This window comes from Procambarus clarkii, chromosome 69 (assembly GCF_040958095.1).
Source record: "Procambarus clarkii isolate CNS0578487 chromosome 69, FALCON_Pclarkii_2.0, whole genome shotgun sequence".
NCBI lineage: Eukaryota > Metazoa > Arthropoda > Malacostraca > Decapoda > Cambaridae > Procambarus > Procambarus clarkii.
The window spans coordinates 16,735,684-16,762,928 of NC_091218.1; the positions used below are offsets into that span (position 1 = coordinate 16,735,684).

Here is a 27,245-nt window from a genome sequence, read left to right on the forward strand (position 1 = left end):
CTGTGTCACTACTTTCGTGCCGCCGATTCTGCATTGGTGGATGTCTAGTGGGTTGTTTTAGTCTCCCTGGTGCAGTGTCATCAAGTCTAGCCAGCCTGCGGTTTACCCTTGTGCCTATGACGTTTGGAAGTATGCCGCGCCTTCAGTTGTTTTTAAGAATGCCCTTGGCTGATATTTGGGTGCAGGGGTTTTAGAGGTTGAACAGAGTTTTGGCAGCCCGGTATCTTGTTCCTAGGCCTCAGTGCCCTAATGTGACCTTGGATTGGCTTTTACAGCCGTGTCTCTCTCCCCTTCGTCCTGATTCCTGTAGTGCTCCCTCCTGAAATGTGCCCATTTATTTTCTGTGGGTAGTTAGCTTCAGGGAATCACAAGGGGCTTTCTCCAGAAAACCTGCTTTGATTTTAATGAAACACCAATCTCTGGGTGAGTCCTGGTGGCTCCCTGACTCCCTCCCTCCCTACCTTAGGAGTAGGGGTCTCTTTGCATCATTTGGCGAACTGATGGTGGAGTTGCTTGAGAGCCGCCGCCTGCCCTCCTCCTCCCTTGAAATGAGGAGGGGGGGGGGGGGGGTGCAACTGAGCTGGCACTGGTTTCGTGACAGTTTTGATTGTTTGTTTACATTGGCCATTCTTGAGGTTGCAGGTCTCGGTGGTGGCTAGTAGTGGTTTGTCTCGACTCATCTCACTTTCTGGGTGCCTTCCTCAGTGGTGGCATAAATGAATTAGTTAATATATAAATACCATGACTCTGCAACTCTGTGGGGGAGGGGGTGCAGGTTCTGGCTCTTGGTCCCTGGTAGGCTGTAGAATTCTGCAACTCCTACATTGGAGATAGCTTTAGGGAGCCCTCACCCAGAAATTTGTATTTCATTACTTTCAATGCTGGGTTTTTAAGGGTCTAGGTTAATTCCTTCACATCCATATAGATGTATTATAACCATATTTACATTATTTAAAAGTTAGGGGTAATAATTAAATTCAGCAAATGATAATTGTAATACCCCAGGGATCAACATATGATATAAACATATTTTAAGGATAAATATATATTATTTTTGCCAATCTTGCTTGGATAAAGCTATTTGAAGGGTAAGAGGGGTACGGTAACTCTTTATGGAAGTGCAAAATTTATGGATATTCCCATTTACATTTTGGTCAGTTTTATAACCACCTTACTTAAGTAATGAAGGCTGGGTTGGGAAATTTAGATAATACTGAAGCTAAAATAGATGTAATAAGCATTTAAAAATGTAGACAAACCTTATGTTTGACATTAAAATGAATATCATCGAATACTTCAGCAATGGAGCTATAAGTTGTGGAAAATTGTGTTGAATGTTTCAGTATACAAGACTGATGCCATAGGCTTGGTGAGCTAGTGAGTAGATTATAAGGCTGAATTGTAGACAAAATTATCAAGATCTGTCTTTTTGACAAATTATTTGTGATGTTCAGGCAGATTATGCTATTTTGCATAACATACTCAATTAAAGGGTCGCAGAGATTAGGAGTTTTTACTGCTGTTGGTCTGAATGTTGTGAACGAAACAAAACTTATTAATATTTTATGAAATTCTCTTGTGCTACTATGCTCATATCTAAATATTTGCTTGTATGGACTTTGTTTGGAAATAATGCAGAAAATTGTTATGAAGGGACTTTCTGCAACATTGGCTACTGTATTGGCCATACCAATGATGGAAGTAGTAGTGCTTCAGGAAGAAGTGGAGTTGCCAGCAAGGCAGAACTCCCCTTACAGTGATGAGTGGAAAAGGACCACTCACCTACCAGACTTGTTGCTGGCACTCAGTAACCAGAGCTTTGCCACAGCTTCTGGACTCTGGTGCCACCCTTGGAAGGCCATGCAGAAAGTGGTGTGGTCCACATATTCTGCCCAAGGAATTGGCTGTCTAGCCAAGCACACTTATTGAGCACAGTAACTTGGCTGGCATTAAATACTTTGTGCTCTATATACTCAGTGCTATGGTTTGGTGAGTATGGAAGGAAACAAAGAGGTGATTAACAATTTTCTCTTTGAATAATTTGTTTTGTTCAATTTGTGAGTGCTATTTTAGATTGCTAGCCTACTCATTATGGAAAATAATCCTTGGAACCATGTTCAACAGTCTGCAATAGAGGTTTCAAAATGTTTTTGCTTTCTTGGTCAATCTTTCTCCTAATCATTTTTGTTTATTATTCTGAAGTTAAACTAAATTATTTTGCTTATTATAGCTTTTCTTTTTTAGAATAATTTTAAATACAGTATTTCATTTATGTATCCTTGATCTTGTATACTGAAGATAATTATAAAGTAATGAAATGAATTTGTGAAGTTGTTAGATATGCCTAGCTGTAATTTATATACTGTACATAGGTTTTGATTGAAGGAGTTTATTTTATCTTAAAAAAAATAATTTAGCAAATATAATGTTAGGCATAATACTAGGTCCACTTTTAAGTTATTTAAGTACTTAAGGCTTTATGTAAATTCTAAATGTTAATTTTCCTTGTGTTGGTTTTAATGAGAAGTATTATTTTCCACAGAGACGTAGTGCAGATCGTGTGACCTCCAGACGTGGTCCCCGAAGTCCACCACCTCGCCCAGTAAATGTGCCTGGTGGCAATGGATTGGCTCATAATGGTGGTGGGGGTGGTGGTGGCGGAGGTGGTGGTGGTGGTGGTGGTGGTGGTGGCGGCGGCCGTGGCCGCAAATGGAAAGTACGCTTGCGTAGGCCTAACAAACGGTCAGCAAGGGGTGGTGGAGGAGGAGGAGGCGGCAGTGGAGGACCACCAATGTCTGGTGGCAACAAACAGCCCATTGCCTCCATGAGGATGAGAATGGATGATTATAGGCCACCACGTGCTGAAAGGCTCCTCCGTGATCCTAAAGATGGTAAGATATTTGCCTGTTTTTGTGTGCTAACATGTTTTGGCGAATCTCTGGTTGCAGCGCACACTATCCCGGCTAGAGTCACTCACTGGCTTTGTCGAAGTTGTCCCACAAAGTGGGTGATATTAAGATTTCCTTAGAAAGCAGGGCTAGAGACCACAGACCTGTGGGAAAGTTGTCCATAATATGATAGATTGAAATACATTTTCTTAGTGAAATTAGCCTGTGGAGTGTAGAAAATTGTATAGTATAAATGTTAACACTTATTATGGATCCAATCACATGTTTAAAACCTTTCATAGGTGAATAAAATCCAGGAAGAAAGAAATAGGCATAGCAATGCATTTTTCTTGTCTTAAAAAAATTACATCATGCAAATGTGCATTATGTGATTGCACAATTACATCATAAAGGCATTTCCAGTTGCACCGAGTCCATCACTCCAACAAATTTGGGCTGGTCCCATATAGTTTCCTGAATCATTGGGGCTCTTTATTAATATTATGCATTGTAAGTACATATTAATAATATCCAGGTAAACATAGCTGCATACATAAGTGTACATTGGCTGTGTGCTTGTGGAAAGAAGTACAATATGTTAAAAGTATGTACAGGATATGAAAGAAGTATCTGAAATATCTGTTTTTTTCCTGATCTCATAAAATACCACAGTATATAAGATGGGAATGATTGAAAAATAGATGGTGGTGTTGTGGGTATTCTAGAGATGGAAGATTATTATTTGAGAAGTTGAGAGCGAGTTGATTGTACTAGAGTTGACAGACAAATCAATGTTAACAAGAAAAATTCAACAGGTGAACCTGAAGGACAAAAATTATAATTTTTCAGAAATTAGGGAGATATTTAGTAGGCTGCAAATGTTGTGCTGATTTTTTGAGAAAGCAGAGATCACACTTTTTGAATTATCATTCAGTTAGCTTGGTGCCTATTGTGGAAGAATTGCTTTAATAAGAGCAAATGCATTAATTTACATCTTTGGTAAAAATATATTAATAAAGGCTTTACAACATAGTTTTACCAAGGGTCACTCATGTTTAGTGAATTTATGCACTTTTCCAGCCTATTAATGTGATAGTGGAATGGGTTACTACATTCTATGCCTTGGCTTTAACAAAGCCTTTGGTACTGTGCCTCACAAAAGACTCATTTGAAAGTTGAAGACACATTTTATATACATATACAGTTGTACCTCAGTTTTTTAATTTAATCTGTTCCCAGAGACAATTAAAAACCCGAACTGAATTTTCCCGTGAGAAATAATGTAAATTGTATTAATCCGTTCCACACCTTTAAAAATATTAACTAAAAAACACATTTAATACAGAATACTACTCATAGATACATGACTTTTATTGAGGGCTCTTGTTGGCATATGGAAGACAGGAAGAGGGGAGGAGGAGAGGTGTTAGTGTTTGGAAGGGGAGTCCCCTTCCATTATAACAGCAGTGATGACACTTCTGTGGTACTCTCTCTCTCTCTTACATTTTGCAGGCATACCACTAGGACCATACCACCTGGTTGTGGCTCACTGCTGGCCTGTCTTAGTAAAAATCTGTCTACAGACACTTGTTTTCCTTACGTTTTAAAACTTGTGTGTAGTGAGACTCACTATGATCACGTTGTCTCACTATGAATGATTTGTTTTTCCTCTATCGTCATCCTCACAACTATTCTTCCTCCCATGAGTCATGATATATAATAAGAACTTTTATGTTCAAAAACAGAAAAAAGCACAAAAACAATGAAATTCTTCACAAAGAATTCAAGCGCAGTTGTCACTATCTTGAGGTTATCGAGATGATTTCGGGGCTTAGTGTCCCTGTGGCCCGGTCCTCGACCAGGCCTCCTTTTTGTTACATACCCACAGGAAGCAGCCCATAGCAGTTGTCTAACTCCCAGGTACCTATTTTCTGGTAGGTGAACAGGGGCATTAGGGTGAAAGAGAAACTGCCCATTTGTTTCCGCCTCCACCGGGGATTGAACCCGGAACCTCAGGACTACGAATCCCAAGCGCTGTCAACTCAGCTGTCAGGCTATCTCTGACAGCCTGACATATTTGTTTTTCAAAGATGTAAATTAATTCATTTGCTCTTATTGATTAAAGCAATTCTTCCACAATAAGCACTAAGTTAACTGAATGATAGTTCAATAAGTGTGATTTCTCTCCTTTCTCAAAAAATCAGCACCACATTGGTGCTGTTCTGGTATATATAAAAACAAGATGTGTAACACATTTTGTAGATAAACTTACTACAAGGCATTCTAGATAGGCATTTCAAACAAATGAAAGATTGGCATATGCAGTTAATACTGACAAATATAGATTTCTGTTGCTTAGTAATGATAAAATTGTTGCAATAGCTGGACAATGTTAAAATGGCAAAATCTGAATGCTAAAATGATAAGGCAATCATGAAAAATGGATCTTTATACAAAATGAAATCATAAATGAATGTAATAATGCAAATAAGATACGGGACATTTGCAATAAAGTTTCAAATAAGATTATTATAAATATTATTACCCAACAATAGTGTGGGTACTGTGTAAATATTTTGTTCAGTTTGATCATGAAAGATTCAAATTTGTGCCTTTCAATACAAGACCAATATACAATTACCCAGGTCATGGATGCTGAGGGAAAAGAACAATCTCAGAAGTGACTAACTAGTACTCAGCTGAGTCTTGTCTCTCCCCTGGAGGCAGGGTGTTTTGTTCCTCTTGCCCTGACGAGTGTTATGTTCCTTTGCAGCCTGCTCCTCCTTTTCCGGTAAAGATCAAGTCGGGTTGGCTTCCAGACGGGTCCTTTTGGTCTTTGATGCTTGCTTAGTTTCAGCCAGGGATGTATCACGTACTTATTAGTACTTACTATTAGTGTTTACAAGGTAGTGAGGTCTAGGTCTTTATGCCGTGCCTACTAGCCTTCTACCTGATTGATACCTGCTTGATGGGGTTCTGGGAGTTCTTCTACTCCCCAAGCCTGGCCCAAGGCCAGTCTTGACTTGTGAGAGCTTGGTCCAACAGGCTGTTGCTTGGAACTGCACGCAGGCCCACATATCCACCACAGCCCGGTTGGTTTGACACTTCTTGAAGAAAATGATCTAGTTTTCTCTTGAAAACGATCCACTCTTGTCCACGATTGTTCCGGCAATATTTCTTATACTCGTTTGGAGGATGTTGAACAACGGTGGACCTCTGATGTTTATACAGTATTCTCTGATTGTACTTATGGCACCCCTGCTCTTCACTGGCTCTATTCTGCATTTTCTTTCATATCGTTCACTCCAGTTTGTCATCATCTTACTGTGTAGATTTGTGCCCTGGTCCTCCAGTGTTTTCCACATGTATATTGTATGATATCTCTCTTGTCTCCTTACTAGTGAGTACATTTGGAGAGCTTTGAGACGATCTCAATAATTTAGATGCTTTTTCATGTCTATGTATGCCGTATATGTTCTCTGTATTCCCTCCATTTCAGCAATCTTTCCTGCTCTGAAAGAGGAAGTGAGTGCTGAGCAGTACTCAAAATAGGACAGTACAAGTGATTTGAATATTACAACCATTGTGATGGGATCCCTGGAGTTGAATGTTTTCGTAATCCATCCTATAATTTTTTGGCTGACGAAATATATGCTTGTTTATGCTCCCTAAACGTTAGTTCATCAGACATCATTATTCCCAAATCCTTTCCATGCTGCTTTTCTACCATGGGCAGATTTGATTGTGTTTTATACCCCGTATTATGTTTAAGGTCCTCATTTTTACCATATCTAAGTACCTGGAATTTATCGCTATTAAACATCATGTTAATTTCTGTTGCCCAGGTGAAAACTTTATTAATAATGTATCTGCTGAAGTTTTTCAATGTCTTCAACAGAAGTAATTTTCATGCTGATTTTTGTGTCAAGTTTGCAAAGGATGATACAAAGCTGTGACTTGTATTTTTGTCTATATCTGATATAAGAATAAGGAAAAGCAGTGGTGCACGGACTGTACCTTGAGGTACAGAGCTTTTAACTGAGCAGGAGCTTGATTTTATATGGTTAACTGTTAAGTACTCTTTGTGTTCTGTTCGACAAAACTGAGTATCCAGCATCTTACTTTACCGGTTATTCCCATTGACCTCATTTTGTGTGCTATCACTACATGGTTATATTTATCGAATGTACCTGTTGCCTTTCAATCTAACTACTCTGACTTTCAAATTCTTTGTCGAATTGGACCTTAACCAATGGTCAAGGCTAGGGCATTTGAAATATGCTATACTGTATGCGGTTAAATCTCTTCACAGATAGGTTCTCTTGGTAGATGTCCTTCATATAACAGATTGAAATGAAAATTTCAGTAGGTGAAATCAGCCCATAGAGCATGGGAAATATTAGGGTAAGGATGGTAACTATTAATATGGCTCCAATCACATTTTTAATTATTTTTATAGATGGTTGCAACATGAGAAGAAAGCGTTGGGTCCTAGGAAAAGCCACTGAATACATTTAAAACCAAACACTATGTTTTTTTTCATTTTGAGATTTCCTGGTTTTCATTTACAAATTTGGCCAGTTTTCCTCTGAAAATGAGGTTTAAAGGCATGGACATGGGAAATATGCTAGATGTGGTTAAATCTCTTTACAGATAGGTTCAGTTGGTAACTGTGATTCATATGACAGGTTAAAATTAACATTTTGCTTGGAATCAGCCTATAGTGCTTGGGGGAAATATTAGGGTGTGAATGGCAACTCTGTTAATATGGCTCCAATCACATTTTTTATTGATTGTTGTAGATGGACACAACTTTAGAAGAGAGAGTTGGGGCCTTGGGAAAGCTGTTGAGCACATATAAAACCAAATTCTCTGGTTCATTTTCATTTTGAGTTTTCTTGGTTTCTGTTCACAAATATGGGCCTCCTGGAGGGATATCCAGTTGCAACATGATTCATATAGTTTCAACAAACTATATGAATCCCTCACTGCAACAAATTGGTGTTGGTCCCATATAGTTTGTTGAATCAAGGTTGCACTGTATCTTTGTGTTACCCTCCTGGGTCAGGGTTTGGGATTTGCTCTCCCCACTTTTCACCGTTCCCTACCTAGAGGTTTGGTTGGGTTCAGTGACCAATTCTGCTTCTCTTACAATGGCCCAGATTCTGAGTGTTTTCCTTGAGAGATTTTCCTGAAACTTTGGCACCCATGGTTTCTTTTTCCTCCTTTCTGGGAGTCTATCCTATGATTTTTCTAGGACTTGCAGTCTCCTTTCAGGTATGTTCTTGGGTGTGCAACTACTTGTGGTTATGGCTTTGCTACCTGCATTTCAGGCACTGGTCCAGCTGGGGTTTTGATCCTCCTCCTGGCTCCCATCTTTTGCCAGATTTCTTTCTCTTATATTGAGAGTTTTGCAGCTCTGGTGCTAATCATTGTTGGTATCTATTCTGCAAGTTCTAGGAACCACTACCATATGCTCAAATTTCTGATCAGGCCAGCCTCTGAGGTTGTTTCCTGGAATGCAATCAGTTATTTTATGTGTATAGGGAGGGTATTCAAAAGCCTTGGATTCTCAGTATTCATGGTTATCTCTTAATGTATTTATTGCACCCATTTAATATTCATGATGCACAAGAAAAATAAATTCTTGCTAGTTATTTTTTGTTTTAATATTGTTACAATGTATTCCCTAATCATGGGAAAATTAAATTTTGTATATAGATTGTGAGGTAGTACTGTATTGTTTTCATTTGCTTGGTCACAGTTCGTTGACTTCCATCCAAGCCTTGATTATACCATACAATATTGTCAACATACTTCTACAATGTTTCTCTCAAAACACCAAGAATATCTCAGAAACGCCTTACACTAGTAGGATACCAAAGAGTAAACGTGTTGTGTTACAGATAATTAAGATACGAGTTACTGTAATTAGAAATTTTTAAAAGCAGTGTCCCCTAAAACACTCGTATGTGCTGAATACATATCAATTACAACTTTGAGTGGTATTACAAAGAGAAATTGGAAGATTGTGCAATATTATAATCAAAATGAGAATCATAAATGTATGGCAAAGAGGAAAGTAATAAGCTATCCTAACCCTCAAGCTGCTCAGGGCTATTTGGCCTTTGTCACCCACAGGCGCATAAAAAAAAAAAAAAAAATTTTTCTTATAAACCTGTTAATTTGTGTTCCCTGATCACGGGGAAAAAATAATAATAAAATCGCAAGCGGCATATTTTGGCTGCAATGGTGCGGGGAAGTCTAGCGAAAAAAAAGACGCTGACTCGGCAAGCATCGGAGGCGTTCTGCTTCACCCAAACTGTCAGGAGGGAGTTGCCACAAAGATATAATTACCTAATTATTTCAATGTCTCTGATTTATTTATTTTTTCTTTTTTTGCTGTAATACTGTATTATTCAATAGTGTGTAGTGTGATATATTTATATAATAAAATGTGTGAATCATCGCTGTACTCAAAATTATGGTGTGCATTTTATTGATTTAATTATTATGTTCATAAAATGATAAACAAATACTTTGTCAGTTATTACACTAAATACACAGGATATATATAAGTATCTGCATGTTTTGTTCACCATAACGAAGCACTTAAGTTGATATTGTGATTCAAAAAGCAACGAGGAGTGGCCACCACATCTGCCACACCCTCCTTCAAAAACACCTCAATCGCCAACATCCACCTCCCACCATACTGTTTTTGCTTTTATTCACTATATATACACATTATATATAAGTATCTACATTTGTGTTCACCATAGCGAACCACTAATCTTGTATGGTGACGGCAGACAGTAACAGATGGCCACACATCTGGAGCGAAAGAACTTTGTGACACAACACCAACATGGATTCAGGGATGGCAAGTCATGCCTCAGACTGCATAGACTCAGGGTGGGCAAACTGCATATTTTTAGATTGCCAGAAAGCCTTTGACACAGTTCCATACCAGAGACTAGTGCAAAAGCTAGAGATGCAGGCAGGAGTGAAAGGGAAGGTACTCCATTGGATAAGGGAGTACCTAAGTAACAGAAGACAGCGAGTCATTGTGAAGGGCAAGGTCTCAGATTGGCGAGAAGTCACCAGTGGAGTCCCGCAGGGGTTCAGTCCTTGGACCCATACTGTTTCTTATATGTATATGTAAATGATCTTCCAGATGGTATAGAATCATTCCTCTCATTGTTTGCTGATGATACAAAAATTATGAGGAGGATTAAGACGGAGGAAGATAGTATGAGGCTACAAGATGACCTAGACAGACTGAACGAATGGTCCAACAAATGGCTATTAAGGTTCAACCCGAGTAAATGTAAGGTAATGAAACTAGGCAGTGGAAACAGGAAGCCAGATACAGGATACCGAATGGGGGAGGAAGTCCTTCATGAAACGGACAGAGAGAAAGATCTGGGAGTTGATATCACACCAAACCTGTCTCCTGAAGCCCACATCAAAAGAATAACATCTGCAGCGTATGCGAGGCTGGCTAACATCAGAACTGCCTTCAGGAACCTGTGTAAGGAATCATTCAGAACCTTATACCACATATGTAAGATCAATCCTGGAGTATGTGGCCCGAGCATGGAGCCCGTACCTTGTCAAGCACAAGGCGAAACTTGAAAAAGTTCAGAGGTATGCCACTAGGCTAGTCCCAGAACTAAGAGGCATGAGTTACGAGGAAAGGCTGCAGGAAATGCACCTCACGACACTGGAAGACCAAAGAGTAAAGGGAGACATGATCACTACCTACAAAATTCTCAAAGGAATTGATAGGGTAGATAAAGATAAACTGTTTAACACGGATGGTACGCGAACAAGGGGACACAGGTGGAAACTGAGTACCCAAATGAACCGCAGGGATGTTAGAAAGAACTTTTTCAGTGTCAGAGTAGTTACCAGATGGAATGCATTAGGCAGTGATGTGGTGGAGGCTGACTCCATACACAGTTTCAAATGTAGATATGATAGAGCCCAGTAGGCTCAGGAATCTGTACACCAGTTGATTGACAGTTGAGAGGCAGGACCAAAGAGTCAGAGCTCAACCCCCGCAAGCACAGCTGGGTGAGTACACACAACTGATGCTCGCTCCCTCACTGGTTCAAGGCCAGATGCACTAACATTCCTCCTTCAAGTATACTGTTTGTGGTGTTATTACCCTATATACACACATTATATAAGTATCTTCATGTTTTATTCACCATAACTGTTCAACTAAGCTGGTATAGTGCCCAAAGAGCATAGTGGCCACCCTTACCCAGCATGACAAGTCATGCAGATGTCGCCACCTCCCTCACCAAAATGGCTTCTCCCTATGCTCCTTTTGCTATTATTACACTATATATACACACGTTATATATAAGTATCTACATTTGCGTTAACCATAACGAACCACTAAGTTGGTATGCCGAGTCAAAAGGCAGCAAGGAGTGGCCGGCACACCAGGCAGCTAGCCCCTGGCCGCCACTCCCTCCCTCACCTCACCTGACTCGCCAACATTCTCCTCCCACCATACTGTTTTTGCTTTTATTCACTATATACAGACGTTATATATAAGTATCTGCATGTTTTGTTCACCATAGCAAACCACTAAGCTGGTATAGCGAGTCCAGACAGTTAAAGGTGGTCACACAGAGTCAGCAGACAACGTTACCTCCCTCCCCACCAAGATTACTCCTCCCACTACAGCACTAATTATCACAACAATCCTGCTATTATCAGAATCCTGGTCATCTTTATCACAGTCATGGATCTTCTGTAATACTATCATCGCTAAATAATAGCATGTACATATATATTTTGACATTTTTAGGTGATACTGTGGTCACAAGCTGAACAGCAGTGCTGTGAGCTCATGCTGCATGCACCAGCCTTGGTGGCTCAATCAGTACTAAGGCCCTCACACCCGGGAATGTTGCCCACGATTTTTTTTTTTAAATGTAGTCTGTTTACAAGAGCCCTGAGGAAGGTGAGGTAAACCCCGTGTATCTGCGGGCCGTTTAAATCTTGCGTAGTATTACAACACGTCATTTGACGTGTTACGCAGTTTAAGGGCTAAAGTGCAGTGTCTATGATGGTGCAAGATGAATTAAAAAATCTGTCCTGGAACAGGGCATGATCACTCTTTCCCAAGGGAGGAAGGTACTGGATGTCAAATATCTACCCTTTTTTTCTGGTGAATATTAAATCCAATACTTAAGTATCCGAGAGGAGGTGCTGGTGGTGTCAGGAGATACTCTTGTGTCAAGGTGCACTGTGGTATTGGGCTGCAGGTGTCAGTGGTGTGTTGTGGTGTTGGGTTAGGGCAGTCTGATCTAATCCAATGCATATGGACAAGATACCCAACGGATGAATGGGAAGTGGGTATAGATGCAGAATTGCTTGGGAGAGGATATTGCTGTAGTTGGAGGGAGAAGTGCCAAGGTTGAACTGAGCTGCTGGTCTTGAAGATGTGTGCTCTGATTGATTGAGTAGGGAGGTGTGGAGTGTTGTGGTGAGGCCCATGAGCACTAGTAAACATGAGCACTAGTAAACTGCTACTTACCATTCTTATCTCAGATATAGACAAAAACACGTCGCAGCTTCGTGTCATCCTTTGCAGATGATACAAAAATCGGCATGAAAATTTCCTCTGTAGAAGACACTGAAAAAATACAAGCCAATATAAATGAAGTCTTCAATTGGGCAACGGCAAGTAACATGATGTTTAACGGTGATAAGTTCCAGGTACAGTACTTAGGTATGGTGGAAATGAGGAAATTATATGACGCGATCAGACTTATTATCTTAAATGAAGCAACATGTAAAAGATCTGGGAATTATGAGGTCTGACGACCTGACATTTAGTGAACATAACCGAGCAAATATAGTGGCGGCCAGGAAAATACTGTAATAGGATTGATTATGAGAGCGTTCAAATCCAGAGATCCTCACAGCAATGCTAATACTATTTAAATCACTGGTGCTGTCCTGTCTTGAGTACTGCTCAGTATACTCACTTTCCCTTTCAGAGCAGGAGAGATCTCTGAATTAGAGGGAATACAGAGAACCTATACAGCACGCATGGAGAAGATAAAACATCTAAGTTATTGGGACTGTCTCAAAGCTCTTAAAATGTACTCTTTGGAAAGGAGACAAGAAAGGTATCAAATAATATATTCATGAAAGATACAGTACAGGAGGTCCAGGTCCAAAATTTGCACAGTCGAATAACAACATACAGTACTGAGACTAGAGATACGGAAGGAAGTGCAGACTAGAACTACTGAGGAGTAGAGGTGCCATAGGCATAATCAGAGAGCAGTCTGAACATCAGGGGTCCATGGCTGTTCAATACCCTCCCAGCAAGCATTGGAAATATCGCTGGAATAAAGGTGGGATATCTTAAAGAAACATTTAAATAAGTTCTTGCAAGAAGCGCTGGACCTACTGGGTTGTGGTGGATTTGTGGGCCTGCGGGCCACTTCAAGCAACAGCCTGTTGGACCAAGTTATCACAAGTTGAGCTTGGCCTCAGGCTGGACTCGGGTAGTAGAAGAACTAATTAAACCCTCTCCAGGTATGCTCCAGGTATTGTAAAGGTGGTGATGGAGATTCTACATCTTCATCTTTCTTCTTCATATTCTTTCTTCTTGTCTTCATTATTCTTTTCCTTCTCTTGTTTCTTCTACTTTATTCTTCTTGATATTCTTGATGTTAATTCTTCTGGCCTGAATCCAGCTGCTGATCTTAAAGATGTGCACTCTGATCAGTCATGCAGGGAGGTGTGTCATGCGGTGGTAATCCCAGTGAGCACTGTGACAAAGTTGGTGGTGGAGAATCTGCATCTTCAGTTTTCTTCTATATGTTCTTCTTGTCTTCATTCATATTCTTCCCTTCTTCTATATGTTCTTGTCTTCATTCTTATCCTTCCCTTCTTTCTTCTACAACTTTAGTCGTCTTGACAATTTTAATGTTAATTCTTCCGAGCAAGACCAGTAAGTGTGGGGATGTAGAGGAAGGTGAGGCTCGTTAGCTGGTGGACATGTGATGGTGTTATTGTTGATCTTCTTTTTCTTCTTTATTCCTTGTTGCTTCTTCATTACAATACTTCTTTCTTAGGGAGAATACCGAGGTGATGTGCTTACATTGCACAATAGATGATGATGATGAAAATAGTATGTTTGAATGAATTTAAAGGTTGGAGGCAGGAGTTTTCCCCAAGAATGTTTGCAGGTTTGGTGAATGTGTGAGGAGTGGAGATTTAGTATGAATAACACATGAGAGAAATGGCAAGGAACAAGAGTGGGTAAGAGCAATTTGTTTAGGAGGTAATTTTGTTTATAAAATCTTTTGTACAATACAAAACTCACTTATACCTTACACTTTACATCTAGTTTTGAGGCACAGTGCTGCTATGGATGATTTGCTAGTGTGTTGTCATGTTATTTCTGTGTAACAGTGTTGTGTGTGTGGCGTTTGTAGCAAACGGATGGATATGTTTGGAATATATATATTTAGCCGTCTTTTTCAATATTGTTGTTGTTCTGTCTTCTCCAAGCAAATGTCCCACCACTCAATAGAAGTGGGAAATGAGGTGATGTTAATATTCTTTAGTCTGGCAAGTACAGATGGTATAAAAGTTGAGCCAAATTTCATTAACTTAAGATGGTCATCATGGAACTGCAGGAGAGAGAGGTCCTATGGAGCAAGTGGTTGTGCGTGCACGCCGTGAAGCTTCCACTCGTACTAAGGACACTTTTTGGACTAAGAAGTTGTTGGATGCTGAAGCTACTCAACCAAACAGGTAATATTTTAATGTATTTAAATTTTATTGTAGTACTTTAATGACAAGATACTCATTGTGTTAAGGAGAAATTACATATGAAATCATTAACCTTTTCTCGATTTGTTACTTGGGCAACAGGTGGGCACACACTGGATTCAAGGAATTATACAGAGATGAGCTAGGATATAGTGATATTGGGGAGGGAAGTGCAGATGAAAAGGAAAGAGAAAACCGGGCTTCATCTCGTCCTCGTGACCCACGGGATCCACCGGGCATTGTTCCTCGCAAAGCTGCTTCCCCCTCCCGCCCCAGATCCCCACAAGACCCACGGCGGAGGTAAGATGAGAGCTGTGTTGAAAATCTAGGGCTGACTTCAACAGCAAAGGGAGAAGCTTGTATTAGTTGTCTATTTACTATCTGCTATAGTCTTCTTCTTTGATAGATGGCTCTCACTTTGTAGAAGTATAGTAGACACTTCATTAATTCAGCATACCTGTAGTTCATGAACTCTTATAATCATGTTTAAAGGACACTTGCATCAAAGTATTTTTTAAACCGTAATATGCAGCATTAGCTCCTCTATCACCTCTTTGGTCTCCGAGCATATAGATGCTTGTCACTACGGTTCTTACTAGCTTCGTATGCTTGATGCAGAGTTTTATGTAACCCTGTAATTTGAATGCCTCTCAAAATACAGTACGCTACAGTACAACCTTGATTCGGTAAACTATATGGGACCAACCCCGATTCATTGGAATACAGAATTTGATACAACCGGAAATGCCTCCTGGAGGCATTTGTAAGATGCTATTTAAAAAAAAAAAAGGAAAAATACATGGCTTCAGCAGTTTCTTTGTTTTAATATTGCTTCCATCTACAAAAATCATAAAACACATGATTGGAGCCATTTAAAGGGAGCTCCCATTCATACCCTAATATTTTCCATGCTCTGTAGGCTAATTTCACAGAGCAAAATTATTTCGCCTAATTATATGAAAGACGACTACCAACAGAACCCCTCTCTAATGCAATTTCACCACATCGAACACATTTCCTCGTCCCAGCCTCAAAACCTCATTTTCAAAGAGAGAATGGGGCCTATAATTTAGTGAACTAAAAATAGGGAGTACTGAAATGAAAATGAACCTTAGAATTTGGTTCTAAATGTACTCGGTGGGTTTCCCAAGGCACCAACTCGTTTTTCTAATATTATGTCCCTCTACAAAAAACATTACAAATGTGGCTGAAGCTATGTTAAGAGTGTTACTATTCATGCCTTAATATTTCCCACACACTATGGGCTGATTTATCTTGAGTGAAATTTTAATTTCAATATCATATATAGGATAACTACCAAGAGAGCCTGTCTATATAGAAATTTCACTCCAGCTAGCATATTTCCCACATCCCATCCTCAAAACTCATTTTCAAAGGAAGACGGCCCATATTTTTGTGAACAAGAACTACTGCAACTGGAAATGAAAATGAACCAAAGAATTTGGTTTTAAAAATTCTTAATAACCTTCTTAATGCTCGTAGCTCATTCTTCTAATGTTACATTGATTTACAAAAAATCATTAAAGACACGATTGAAGCCATATTACAAACGTTACCATACCCAAAAATTTCCAGTCTTCTCCAACATGTCCTCGGCTGATATTAAGGCTCAGAGGTTTTAGCATTCTAACTGGGTTTTGGCAGCCCAGTATTTGGTTAATGTTCCCAGTCCCAGTTGGTCTTGTGTTAATTTATGTCGTGTCTCCCAACCTAGGTTCTCTTCTCTGTTCTAGTGCCTGCCATCTTTCCTCCACTCTGGTAAGTCCCGTTCTCATCCTGTGGTTATTTAGCTTCAGAGAGCCGCCACAGGACTTCGCCAGAAACCCAGGGTTGAATGTACGGGTAATGAAAGGTCTCTTTTTGGTAGGGTCGCTGGTGGCTCACCGATTCCCTCCCTCCCAGGTTCCTCAGTTTGTCAGTGATTTGTTCATTAACTCAGAACTGATTAGGCAAGTCAGTTGAGGGCAGAGGGCTTGGTTGCCTGGTGGCGGTGATCAGTACTAACAAGTTCCAGGCTAGTTTCAGTGATTCTCTTGTTTTGTGTGTGAATCTCTTGCAGGGTTGTTTGGTGGTTTCAAGGCTTTGTTTTCCATGAACCCCTCAAGCTTCACTGACTTTCTGGATACTTTCCCAATGTAGTGGTGAATTTTCACTCGCTCCCTGTGCCTCTGTTAGGGGCCAGGTTCTGGCTTTGGTCCTCACCCAGTAGGCAAAACAGAACTTTTGCAACTGATGTGACCTATTAGCATGGAACAATCTAAGCATAACAGCTTCAGGAAGCCACTGATGATCTGATGACCAGAAATAGGCATTTTCATTACATTTACATTTTTTTTTATCCGATTCATGTAGATGCAGTCAGCTCAACACACACTTTGTGGATTTCGGTGGCTCTATCATTAAAGTTAAGATGATTTGTTACACAGCCTTCCTGTTCAAAAGCCATACTATCTGTCCATTATTATACCATTTCTTTGTAGGTGTTCAACCTATTATTCTTTTAGTGATTTTACTACCACTCACGTTAATGATAGAGGTCTTTTCTGTTTTCGTTTCTAAATTAATTGAAACTATGTTTGCCATTTTCCATATGTCTTTGATGTTTCTTATTTGTAAGGATGTTTGAAAAATAATGTGTAATGAGGCACTAATCTTAGATGAGCATTTCATTTGAACCCATTGCAAGACCCCATATTTTCTGGATTATTTTGTTTGTCTAATTCCTTCAGCAGTTGCTACCTCATCTCTAAACACCTTTGAATGGAACATATTGAACCTAATAGTCCTTATGGTGTCTGGTTCTCTGAAAACCTTGTTTTGGAGGATCGCACTTTGAAACTGTTCGTTTAATGTTTCACACATTTTTTTCAGCTTGAAAGTCTGTCTCACATTTTTAGGCTTTGTATTTTGTCATTTATTTGCAGTTTGCTTTTCATGAATTTTTGGAATAGGTCAAGGCTCTGCACCCCCACTCTCAACGTTTCTCTCTACTCACTACCATGTAGTTGTTTTGGGCTTGTTTGTAATGCTGGTATAGTGTTAGGTTTGGCTTCTTACTGTACATCCTCCTTAGATGTATATTAATACATCTTCAGCAGGCGTATTAACACTTTCGCACTTTCCGCAAAGGTCACTCAGCCAACCGAATGTGCGCGCAGCGTTTTTATCGCTTAAGCGTAAAAACAAAAATGTGTATACTCTTTTTTACTCTTCTGACCTTAGTTCTCATGCTACGTATTTCATTTTGGTACCAACGTGTTCGCAATAAAATTCTCTAGAAGAACATCAGTAAAAAAAGTCACGAAACGTATAGGGATACCAGCACCAAATAAATAACTACGAAGATGACTCGCCGTGAGCGCCCATCAGCAACAAAATGTTTTTACTCTTGGGATTGTAATCACCTCCACACTTATTCTACAGCGTTAATTTTGGTATCAATGGACTCGCAATGAAATTCCCAACACGGTGATATGAATATAAGCGTAGAATAATGATGCGGCCCGCCCGCAAGAGTGTGGGAAGTGGTGAAATTGTTACCCGGTATCGGTGACGGGACGACGCACGGCGCTTTGAAAGTTTATACTTATTTCACTCTCATGACATTAATTTTCTATGTACGTCATTCATTTTTGTGTCAATGTGTTCGCAATAGAATGTTCTATGTGCCCATAGGTAAAAAATATCAACAAAGCGTAAGTTAGAATAGCGCCAAATATAAAACAACGCTGGAACATATCAGTGAGCGTCAAACACACACAAAATGTTTTTACTTTTGTTATGTTTGTCAAGTTTATACTTGTTGCACACAGTTATTTTTGGTTGTATATTGATCGGAATAAAATTCCCTAAACAGACATATGCATATAATACATGATATGGGGGAAGCATTACCAGTATAAACGGCTAAAGTCACCCACCTGCAACCCGTTTGGGACAAAATACCATTTGATCGAAGTTATCCACACCTTTCATGAACTTATTGTACCATGCAGCCTAGTGGTGAGAAAGAGAGCCTCATAGCGCGCAGTTTGAAACAAACCCAAAGTAAATCGGATAAAAATTGAATTTTATACAAATATTTTAAAAGAGGACTCAACTTTATGTCCACTATGCGTTAGCGTTAGACGAAACGGGACGCGCCGGCGCGTCCAGATAGCGCGAAAGTGTTAATTAATAATATATGAAAGTACTTAAGGAAATTCCCATTTCAATTCTTCCTCCGTGGTCTGACACTGTCGCATTTTTCATCACGCGTTAATTTTCGTGATTTACTCACACGAAAGCACGCACGCGCACACACACACAAAAGACAAAAACCAAAAGACACAAAATTGGAATCAATACAGGAAGAGGCCAAACCCCCAAACATACCAGCGATACAAAGATGCGAGAAACAACTACACAGCAGTGAGGAGAGAGGCAGAAAGAAATTTTGAAAAAGGGATTGCAGACAAATGTAAAACAGAACCAGGTCTATTATATAAATTCAGAAACAACAAATTCCAGGTAAAGGATAATATTCAGAGGTTGAAAATGGGAAATAGATTCACGGAAAATGAAAAGGAAATGTGTGAAACATTAAACGAAAAGTTCCAATGTGTGTTTGTACAAAATGAAATCTTCAGGGAACCAGATACAATAAGAATTCGAGAGAACAACATAGAGCACATAGAGGTGTCTAGAGACAAAATGGAAAAAATGCTCAAGGAACTAAATAAGAACAAAGCAGTTGGTCCAGATGGAGTTTCACCATGGGTTCTGAGAGAATGTGCACCTGAGCTCAGCATTCCACTTCAACTGATTTTTCAGGCATCCCTGTTTACAGGAGTTGTAGCTGATGTGTGGAAAAAGGCTCACATAGTTCCAATCTACAAAAGTGGAAGCAAGGAAGACCCCCTTATTTATAGACCGGTATCATTGACAAGTGTAATAGTCAAAATATTGGAAAAAATAATTAAAACTAAATGGGTAGAACACCTGGAGAGAAATGATATAATATCAGACAAACAGTATGGTTTTCGACCTGGAAGATTCTGTGTATCGAATTTACTCAGTTTCTATGATCGAGCAACAGAGATATTACAGGAAAGAAATGGTTGGGTTGACCGCATCTATCTGGACCTAAAAAAGGCTTTCGACAGAGTTCCACATAAGAGGTTGTTCTGGAAACTGGAAAATATTGGAGGGGTGACAGGTAAGCTTCTAGCATGGATGAAAAATTTTCTGACTGATAGAAAAATGAGGGCAGTGATCAGAGGCAATGTATCGGACTGGAGCAATGTCACAAGTGGAGTACCACAGGGTTCATTTCTTGCACCAGTGATGTTTATTGTCTACATAAATGATCTACCAGTTGGTGTACATAATTATATGAACATGTTTGCTAATGATGCTAAAATAATAGGAAGGATAAGAAACTTAGATGATTGTCATGCCCTTCAAGATGACCTGGACAAAATAAGTATATGGAGCACCACATGGCAAATGGAATTTAATGTTAATAAATGCCATGTTATGGAATGTGGAATAGGAGAACAAAGACCCCACACAACCTCTATATTATGTGAGAAATCTTTAAAGAATTCTGATAAAGAAAGAGATCTAGGGGTGGTTCTAGATAGAAAACTATCACCTGAGGACCACATAAAGAATATTGTGCGAGGAGCCTATGGCACGCTTTCTAACTTCAGAATTGCTTTTAAATACATGGATGGCGATATACTAAAGAAATTGTTCACGACTTTTGTTAGGCCAAAGCTAAAATATGCAGCGGTTGTGTGGTGCTCATATCTTAAGAAACACATCAACAAACTGGAAAAGGTGCAAAGATACGCTACTAAGTGGCTCCCAGAACTGAAGGGTAAGAGCTACGAGGAGAGGTTAAAGGCATTAAATATGCCAAAACTAGAAGACAGAAGAAAAAGAGGTGATATGATCACTACATACAAAATAGTAACAGGAGTTGATAAAATCGATAGGGAAGATTTCCTGAGACCTGGAACTTTAAGAACAAGAGGTCATAGATTTAAACTAGCTAAACACAGATGCCGAAGAAATATAAGAAAATTCACTTTCACAAACAGAGTGGTAGACGGTTGGAACAAGTTAGGTGAGAAGGTGGTGGAGGCCAAGACTGTCAGTAGTTTCAAAGAGTTATATGACAAAGAGTGCTGGGAAGACGGGACACCACGAGCGTAGCTCTCATCCTGTAACTACACTTAGGTAAAAACACTTAGATAAAAAACACTTCTGGGTCTTTAGCTTTCATCCGTGCCCTCTTTTTTATATTGTTATTCATTGTAAATATTCCCCTTTTTTTCCCCCACTGTCAATCCCCCAAAGTATTTTATGTCTGTATTATATCCCCCCTCTTTTCCTTTCTAGCGTTGTCTGGTCTTACATAGGCGATATACAGTGATCTAAAAGCCTCCCTTGTTTAAGTTCCTGAAAGATGTTATAACTTTTGCTAGTGTAGAGTATGCAGCAGACGTTACTCTATTTGAGCCTCTGGAGTTAGGTTTGGTGTTATGTCCATTCCCAGGTATTTTTCCCTAGTCGTAATAGGGAGGTACTTTCCCTTCATCGTATGTGCTAATTTTTTTGTTCAGCTATAGAAAAAATCACTGATTTTAATGTTCAGGCAGTCAGGATTTGAACCTTTGAGGGTTCCCTTTCATATTTAAATTTCTTCAGATGCTATTCTTAATGCTGTATTCAATTTGTATATTATTTGTATAATATGTATATTTGTATGTGTTGTGAAGTGAATGATATTAAATTTTTAACAGCTTCAGACTGGCCTGTAATATCAAAATATGCAACAAAAACATGATTTTACACTTAATATATTGTACTTTTTCACTTTTATCATTAGAACAAGAAGTGGATCAGCTCAATCTCCCCGAAGATCTCCAAGACGATCTCCAAGGCGTTCTCCTCCTCGGCCAGCCCCAAGAACTTCACCACGTTCGCCAAGGCGATCTCCAAGACGCTCTCCTAAACCAGTTAAAAGAGTGAAAAAAGTTCATAGTTCTCGGTCACCTGCACGTGGTCGTGGTATTCACAAAAGGACATACTCTAGCAGCTATTCAAGATCGTCTTCCAGTAGTAGTGGTTCTTCATACTCTAGAAGCTATTCTTCTTATTCTCGTTCATCATCGGGCTCATCATCATCATCCTTTACAAGTTCTTCATCCAGCTCATCTGGGTCTAGGCGGAAACGTTCTTATACACCAGCACCTCGCAGACCAAAGTCTTATTCTGGATCTCCCCGAAGGGCAAGGGTAAGTAAAAGGAAACCACCACCAGCTAATCCATCATCACAGGTTCGCATGAAGCAAGTTACCCATCAGGAGACAACAAAGAAACTTGTTACTAAAACTGTCAGCAATGTTGTTGTAAAGTCACGAAATACTGTATCAAAAATGCCAAAGTTGAAAAACAAGGTAAAAATCAAAGAAGGGGAAAGTGCAGTACGAAGAAAAGCACGTCCTCCTGTTCCTGCACCTGCGAGCAATTATTATAATGATACTAATGAAGTGCCGGTAGAAGAACCTGCAGTGTATAGGGGACCAGGCACTCCTCCTCGTGTTCCCACAGAGGGTCGTCACTTATTAGATCCTCACCACTATAAGGTTGTCCCACCTGATCATCCAGAGTATCATCAACCTCCACCTCCCCCAAGAGAATCACCAAGATCAGAAGGAGAAGAATCAGATTCAGATTCATCATCAGATGATGAAGATGGGCCACGACGTATGACACTTTCCGAGAGATTTGGAAAACTCGCTCAACTTAGTTCACAGCGACAAGAATATGAAGGAGTGCGGATGAAGATAGTTCGTGAAGGAGGTCAAGATAAGAAAGTTTACCTTGAAGCTGGACGACTACAGTCTAGGACACCTTCTCCAAGTGGTAGAAGTCGTGCAAATCATCCAGCTCATGAAAGATGGCTACAAGAACATCAGGCTGAATATAGAGAATATCAGGAGCGCTATGGAGAGATAAGGCAGTGGGATCCCCATCGTGATTTGCCTAGAGAATTACCACAAAATTGGGATGATGTTCATGTCAGATATCGTTATTATAAAGAATCTGGATATTTTGGAGATAGATCTATTACTCTTGACGATTACCTTAAATGGGAACAATGGTGGTATCGTTATCGTGATTGGTTGGAGAAATATGGAACCAGCCAAGACTTGGAGGAAAGGGACTGGCAGTTTCGTGCTTCCAGCTATGAATATGAAGTTCGTGGTGCAGCTACTACTGGGCTTGGTGGCAGATGGGCCAGACGAGAATCTTCACGAGAAGCAGATGACAGAAAGAGAAGACGCTATTAATATTGTTCAGATTTTGTACTCTGTATCGTGATTAATGTACCACATACAGTATATCTGAACATGATTTATTATTATTATTATTATTATTATTATTATTATTATTATTATTATTATTATTGTATTTTGAGCAAACAATTTAGAGATATATAGATTTGGAATTATTATTTTTCATTGTATACTAGTTTTTTGCATTTATCCTGTGTATATTGCACAAATAAAAATATTTGTATAGAATCAGTGCTCTGTCATTTAATATTTAAATGTTTTATTATACACTTTCCAACAATAGTATTGCAGATTTTAAAATTTTATATACAAGAAGTTCTTAAGAAATGCAGCTTACAGGTACAATAATATGCTTTTATGGTAGTGTTATCTATTTTTCATTTATAGTATTAGAATCATAGTGTACATTTTTTTACCCTATTTAAAGTATCTTGGTTATGTAAATATTCTTACTTTAATGGGAACTTGTGTAATGTTCTTTTTGTTGATGTCCAATCAGGTCTACATTCTAATCATCTGTACTTTGTCTTATTTAATTTTGAGTCTTACAAATTTCATCTATTGACACAGTATTTGCATCATATACAGTATATATATATACTGTATATGTATATATAATATATATATATATATATATATATATATATATATATATATATATATATATATATATATATATATAATACACAGCATATATATACAGTATATAATAAGGGTTCTTCCAGTTTCCTGGCCCATGGGTGCAATAGCTGCAAGGAAGTACACCATAGTTTCCTTCCAATATGCTTCCAGGGGGAGGGGGGGGGGGATCGAAGGTTTAGTGCCACTGGGAGCACCCACCACCGCCCTGATATTACCTCTCCGTCTACGAACATACATACATACATACATATATATATAAATATATATATATATATATATATATATATATATATATATATATATATATATATATATATATATATATATATATAATATTGAATATGACCGAAAGGGTAAGGTTAATGATTCAATCACGAATCTTCTCAATATTTTTTGTTTTTCTTCTCTGTCGAAGGAAGTTGAAAAATTAACGCCAAAGTTCATTTTCACAATTTATTATGGTCTGATGATTTCCAAGTAGTACATTTTCTTTGAAAATGTAAGAAGTACCTTGCGAAATGCATCCCTAGGCATCAGACCATAATAAATTGTAAAAATGAAATTTAGAGAGATAATTTTTCAACTTCCATCGACAGTGAAGAAAAACATAAGAAATATGGAGAAGGTTCATGTTAGATTCATTAATCTTACTCTTTTGGTCATAATCAACAATATATATATATATATATAAAATTAAAATTATGCGAACATGCTTGAATGGTCCCCAAGCCAATATGCAACTGAAAACTCGACACTCCACAAGGATTCGAACTGGGTTCGAATCCCTCTGGGGTGTGGAGTTTTCAGTTATATATATATAATACATCCAATGAAGTTATAATTAAGCAGCTGTTTAATCCATGAAGCATATGCAAAAATGAAGCATGGCTTCTGTTTTAGGCCTATGACAAATGGTGTTTGCATTTGTTTGTTTGGAACTGCTTATTGTTTTAATTATTTAATATGGAACTATAAGATAACTTTTATTAACAATGCTTTATTAGACTTAAGTGTGTATTAGAGAGGTATATATTGTAAAATGTTGTGTAGGAAACCAGTCATACTTGTACATACATTTAAATTTATCAAATTAGCAAATTACAGTACATACAATTTTATTATTCAGTGGGTTAAAAGTATAAGAGGCACTTGTTGATAATATCATTGAACACTTGTAATTAATCTCTAACCAAAATAATATTTCAAGTCTATGCCTGCTGGACACGAAAGGACCGAACTTCATTCTACCACATAAATTTCATACCTCTAAATCACCCAACGACTCGGTAATTCTTTGTCTTTGTCAGATTTGAAATCTTGTACCATTTGTATGGCTATTAAGCTTTGTCCGGTTTATATGTCAGTTGGAAAGTCTTAAAAGGTAGAGTAGTAAGCACTGTAAACAGATGTAACAAACTTTACTCTCGGTAAATTCACATTTTAGTATTGTACTGTACCTGTGTATTCATTCCGAGGAAACTTATTTGTGTTATATTTATGCAAGGAAAAATTTATGCTTGGTAAATCTTTCTTTATTTTATTGATCTTAATCACCACAACAAATTTAATGTTAAAAGATAACAGATGGCATTCAAAAAGGTATGAGAACAAAAGCAAAAATTTTTAAATTATTATAAATTGTGTTATAGTATGAGCTTTTCTTGTAAATAGTGTTTCGTGTTATCTGACCTATCAATAAGAATCTGTGTTTGTTCAGTTCCTTATACATCATTTGTTACTAGTGTCATGGCACTGCCAACAGTGAGAAGTACGAGGCTGTGAGCAAACACCAGCAAACTTTTATTAAAGTTTAAACTTTTCCCCCAAGTCCATTCACTTCCTTTTCCAACTTATTCATGGCATTCTTGTAATTTAAATTAGGAAGTTTTTTTTTGTATGCCATTAAGTTCATAACTGTTCTCAAGTTTGTTTCCTTTGATGATGTACTGTATATGCTAATTTAAATTAGTTGAAGTACAGGACTGTACGTACTGTATTGTGCCAGGTGATTTTGTGTATAATTGAAACATTCAAGTCTAAACTTCATTACATATTGCACTAATATATTGTCTTCTACTGTAAAAATATGTTTGCAATTAGCTTAAATGCATGAAACTTTATTATTTCGAGTCCGACTTACATTTCTCCAACAGAGCAAGTAAGACAGCACAGCCCTGTTTCAAAAGATTTGTTGTTTTGGTTTGCTTAGATTTTTTTCTGTATCCAAAATCTGTGACTATTGCTGTAATGCCAAGAGGAGCATCTGGGTGATGTGGTGGCATGAGTTATTGCCTTGGGATTTCTAGCTATGAGCTCTTCTCTGCAGCCTCGCTTTTAACCTTTTGCCGGTTACCTTGCCGTTAATTCCGGGGTCAATGTCCTCGTGGCCCGGTCTCAGACCTAGCCACACCACTTATTTTTTATAACTTGTTTAGATGTGTCTGAGTTGTAGATATAGAGGATAAGTGCATCTGATATTAGATCAGTTTTTGGCAGAAAAGTAGCGCTGCACTTAATGGAGATTATTTTCTGTAATTTAGTTGATTTCTTAAACTTGAAATTGTAGTATGTATGGTAGTTTTCATTAATATGACTTTCTTATTAAAATTATATATTTTAAATATTTATCCAGTATTTTCAGCTTTGACTGGACCATCTAGTGTTTTGTGTTCTTTCATTATTTTGTATGTGATCACTTTTTATTACTGAAATGTTCAACATTGTAGCCACTCATACTCATCTTAGATAGGAATATTTTCATTATCTTATCATAAAAGGATCATGTAGTTTTGATACCATTTGTCATGTATTTTCTGTGAAATAATAGTGCATATAATGAACTAATGTTCATTTCACACATGAATGTACTCTTATTTGAAGAAATGTTACAACCTGAAAAAAGTCTTTTATATACCAATCTCTCTCCTTTTATTTGGGAATCCATTTGTTCTCTAGGGCTTTTCCCACTGCAGGACCGTGTGTTTTACATAAAAATCTCTGGCTTATCCTCACAATTTGACTGTGGGGACATTAATCACAGGAATCAACACAAGGTAAGAACTTTTTTATAGATAATTCGTTGTTTTTCTTTATATATCATCTGCAGGCAGAAGTTGCAATGAAAATATATTATCACAACCTCCATTAGAATAATAATCATGAATTGATTGCATATGCAATAAGGGTTAAAGGAATACCAAGTAAGGAGATAGATAATAAACATTAGAACAAACAGGTTAGTGTTATATTAAACAAAATCTTGTATGGATACAACAAAAATGTTCAAAAAGTCTCTTCCAATATACCATTAATATTTTCATTCACATAGTATAAAGAACAAACATAATTAACAAATAAGTAGTTATCAAGAGGAGGTACCAAGCTGGGAAGACTAGCGCCAACATAATTTGCAAGTAATTGGCCCCTTGAGAGGTTCATCTTTCAAGATAGGATAGAAAATGCTCTAAGTTTTTACTACTTGTCCAGAAACTAAGCACCTTCTAAACCACATAGACTGCCTTTCAGC

General features: G+C 38.3%; 1 protein-coding gene across 5 annotated transcripts in view; it reads left to right on the forward strand.

Moving 5' to 3' along the window:
• The window catches only part of LOC123772167 (uncharacterized protein DKFZp434B061), a 78,905-nt gene extending 53,431 nt beyond the window's left edge, over positions 1–25,474 (forward strand). For 2 of the 5 annotated variants that reach the window (XM_045765197.2, XM_045765196.2), the window contains exons 3-6: positions 2,543–2,891; positions 14,549–14,687; positions 14,808–15,005; positions 21,604–25,474. In XM_045765197.2, the coding sequence (XP_045621153.1) occupies positions 2,543–2,891; positions 14,549–14,687; positions 14,808–15,005; positions 21,604–23,071 (2,154 nt within the window). In that variant the 3' untranslated portion in view covers positions 23,072–25,474. The remainder of the gene's footprint in view (positions 1–2,542; positions 2,892–14,548; positions 14,688–14,807; positions 15,006–21,603) is intronic. The other 3 variants (XM_069311081.1, XM_069311082.1, XM_069311083.1) reach the window with 3 other exon arrangements.
• Positions 25,475–27,245: the final 1,771 nt, after the last annotated feature.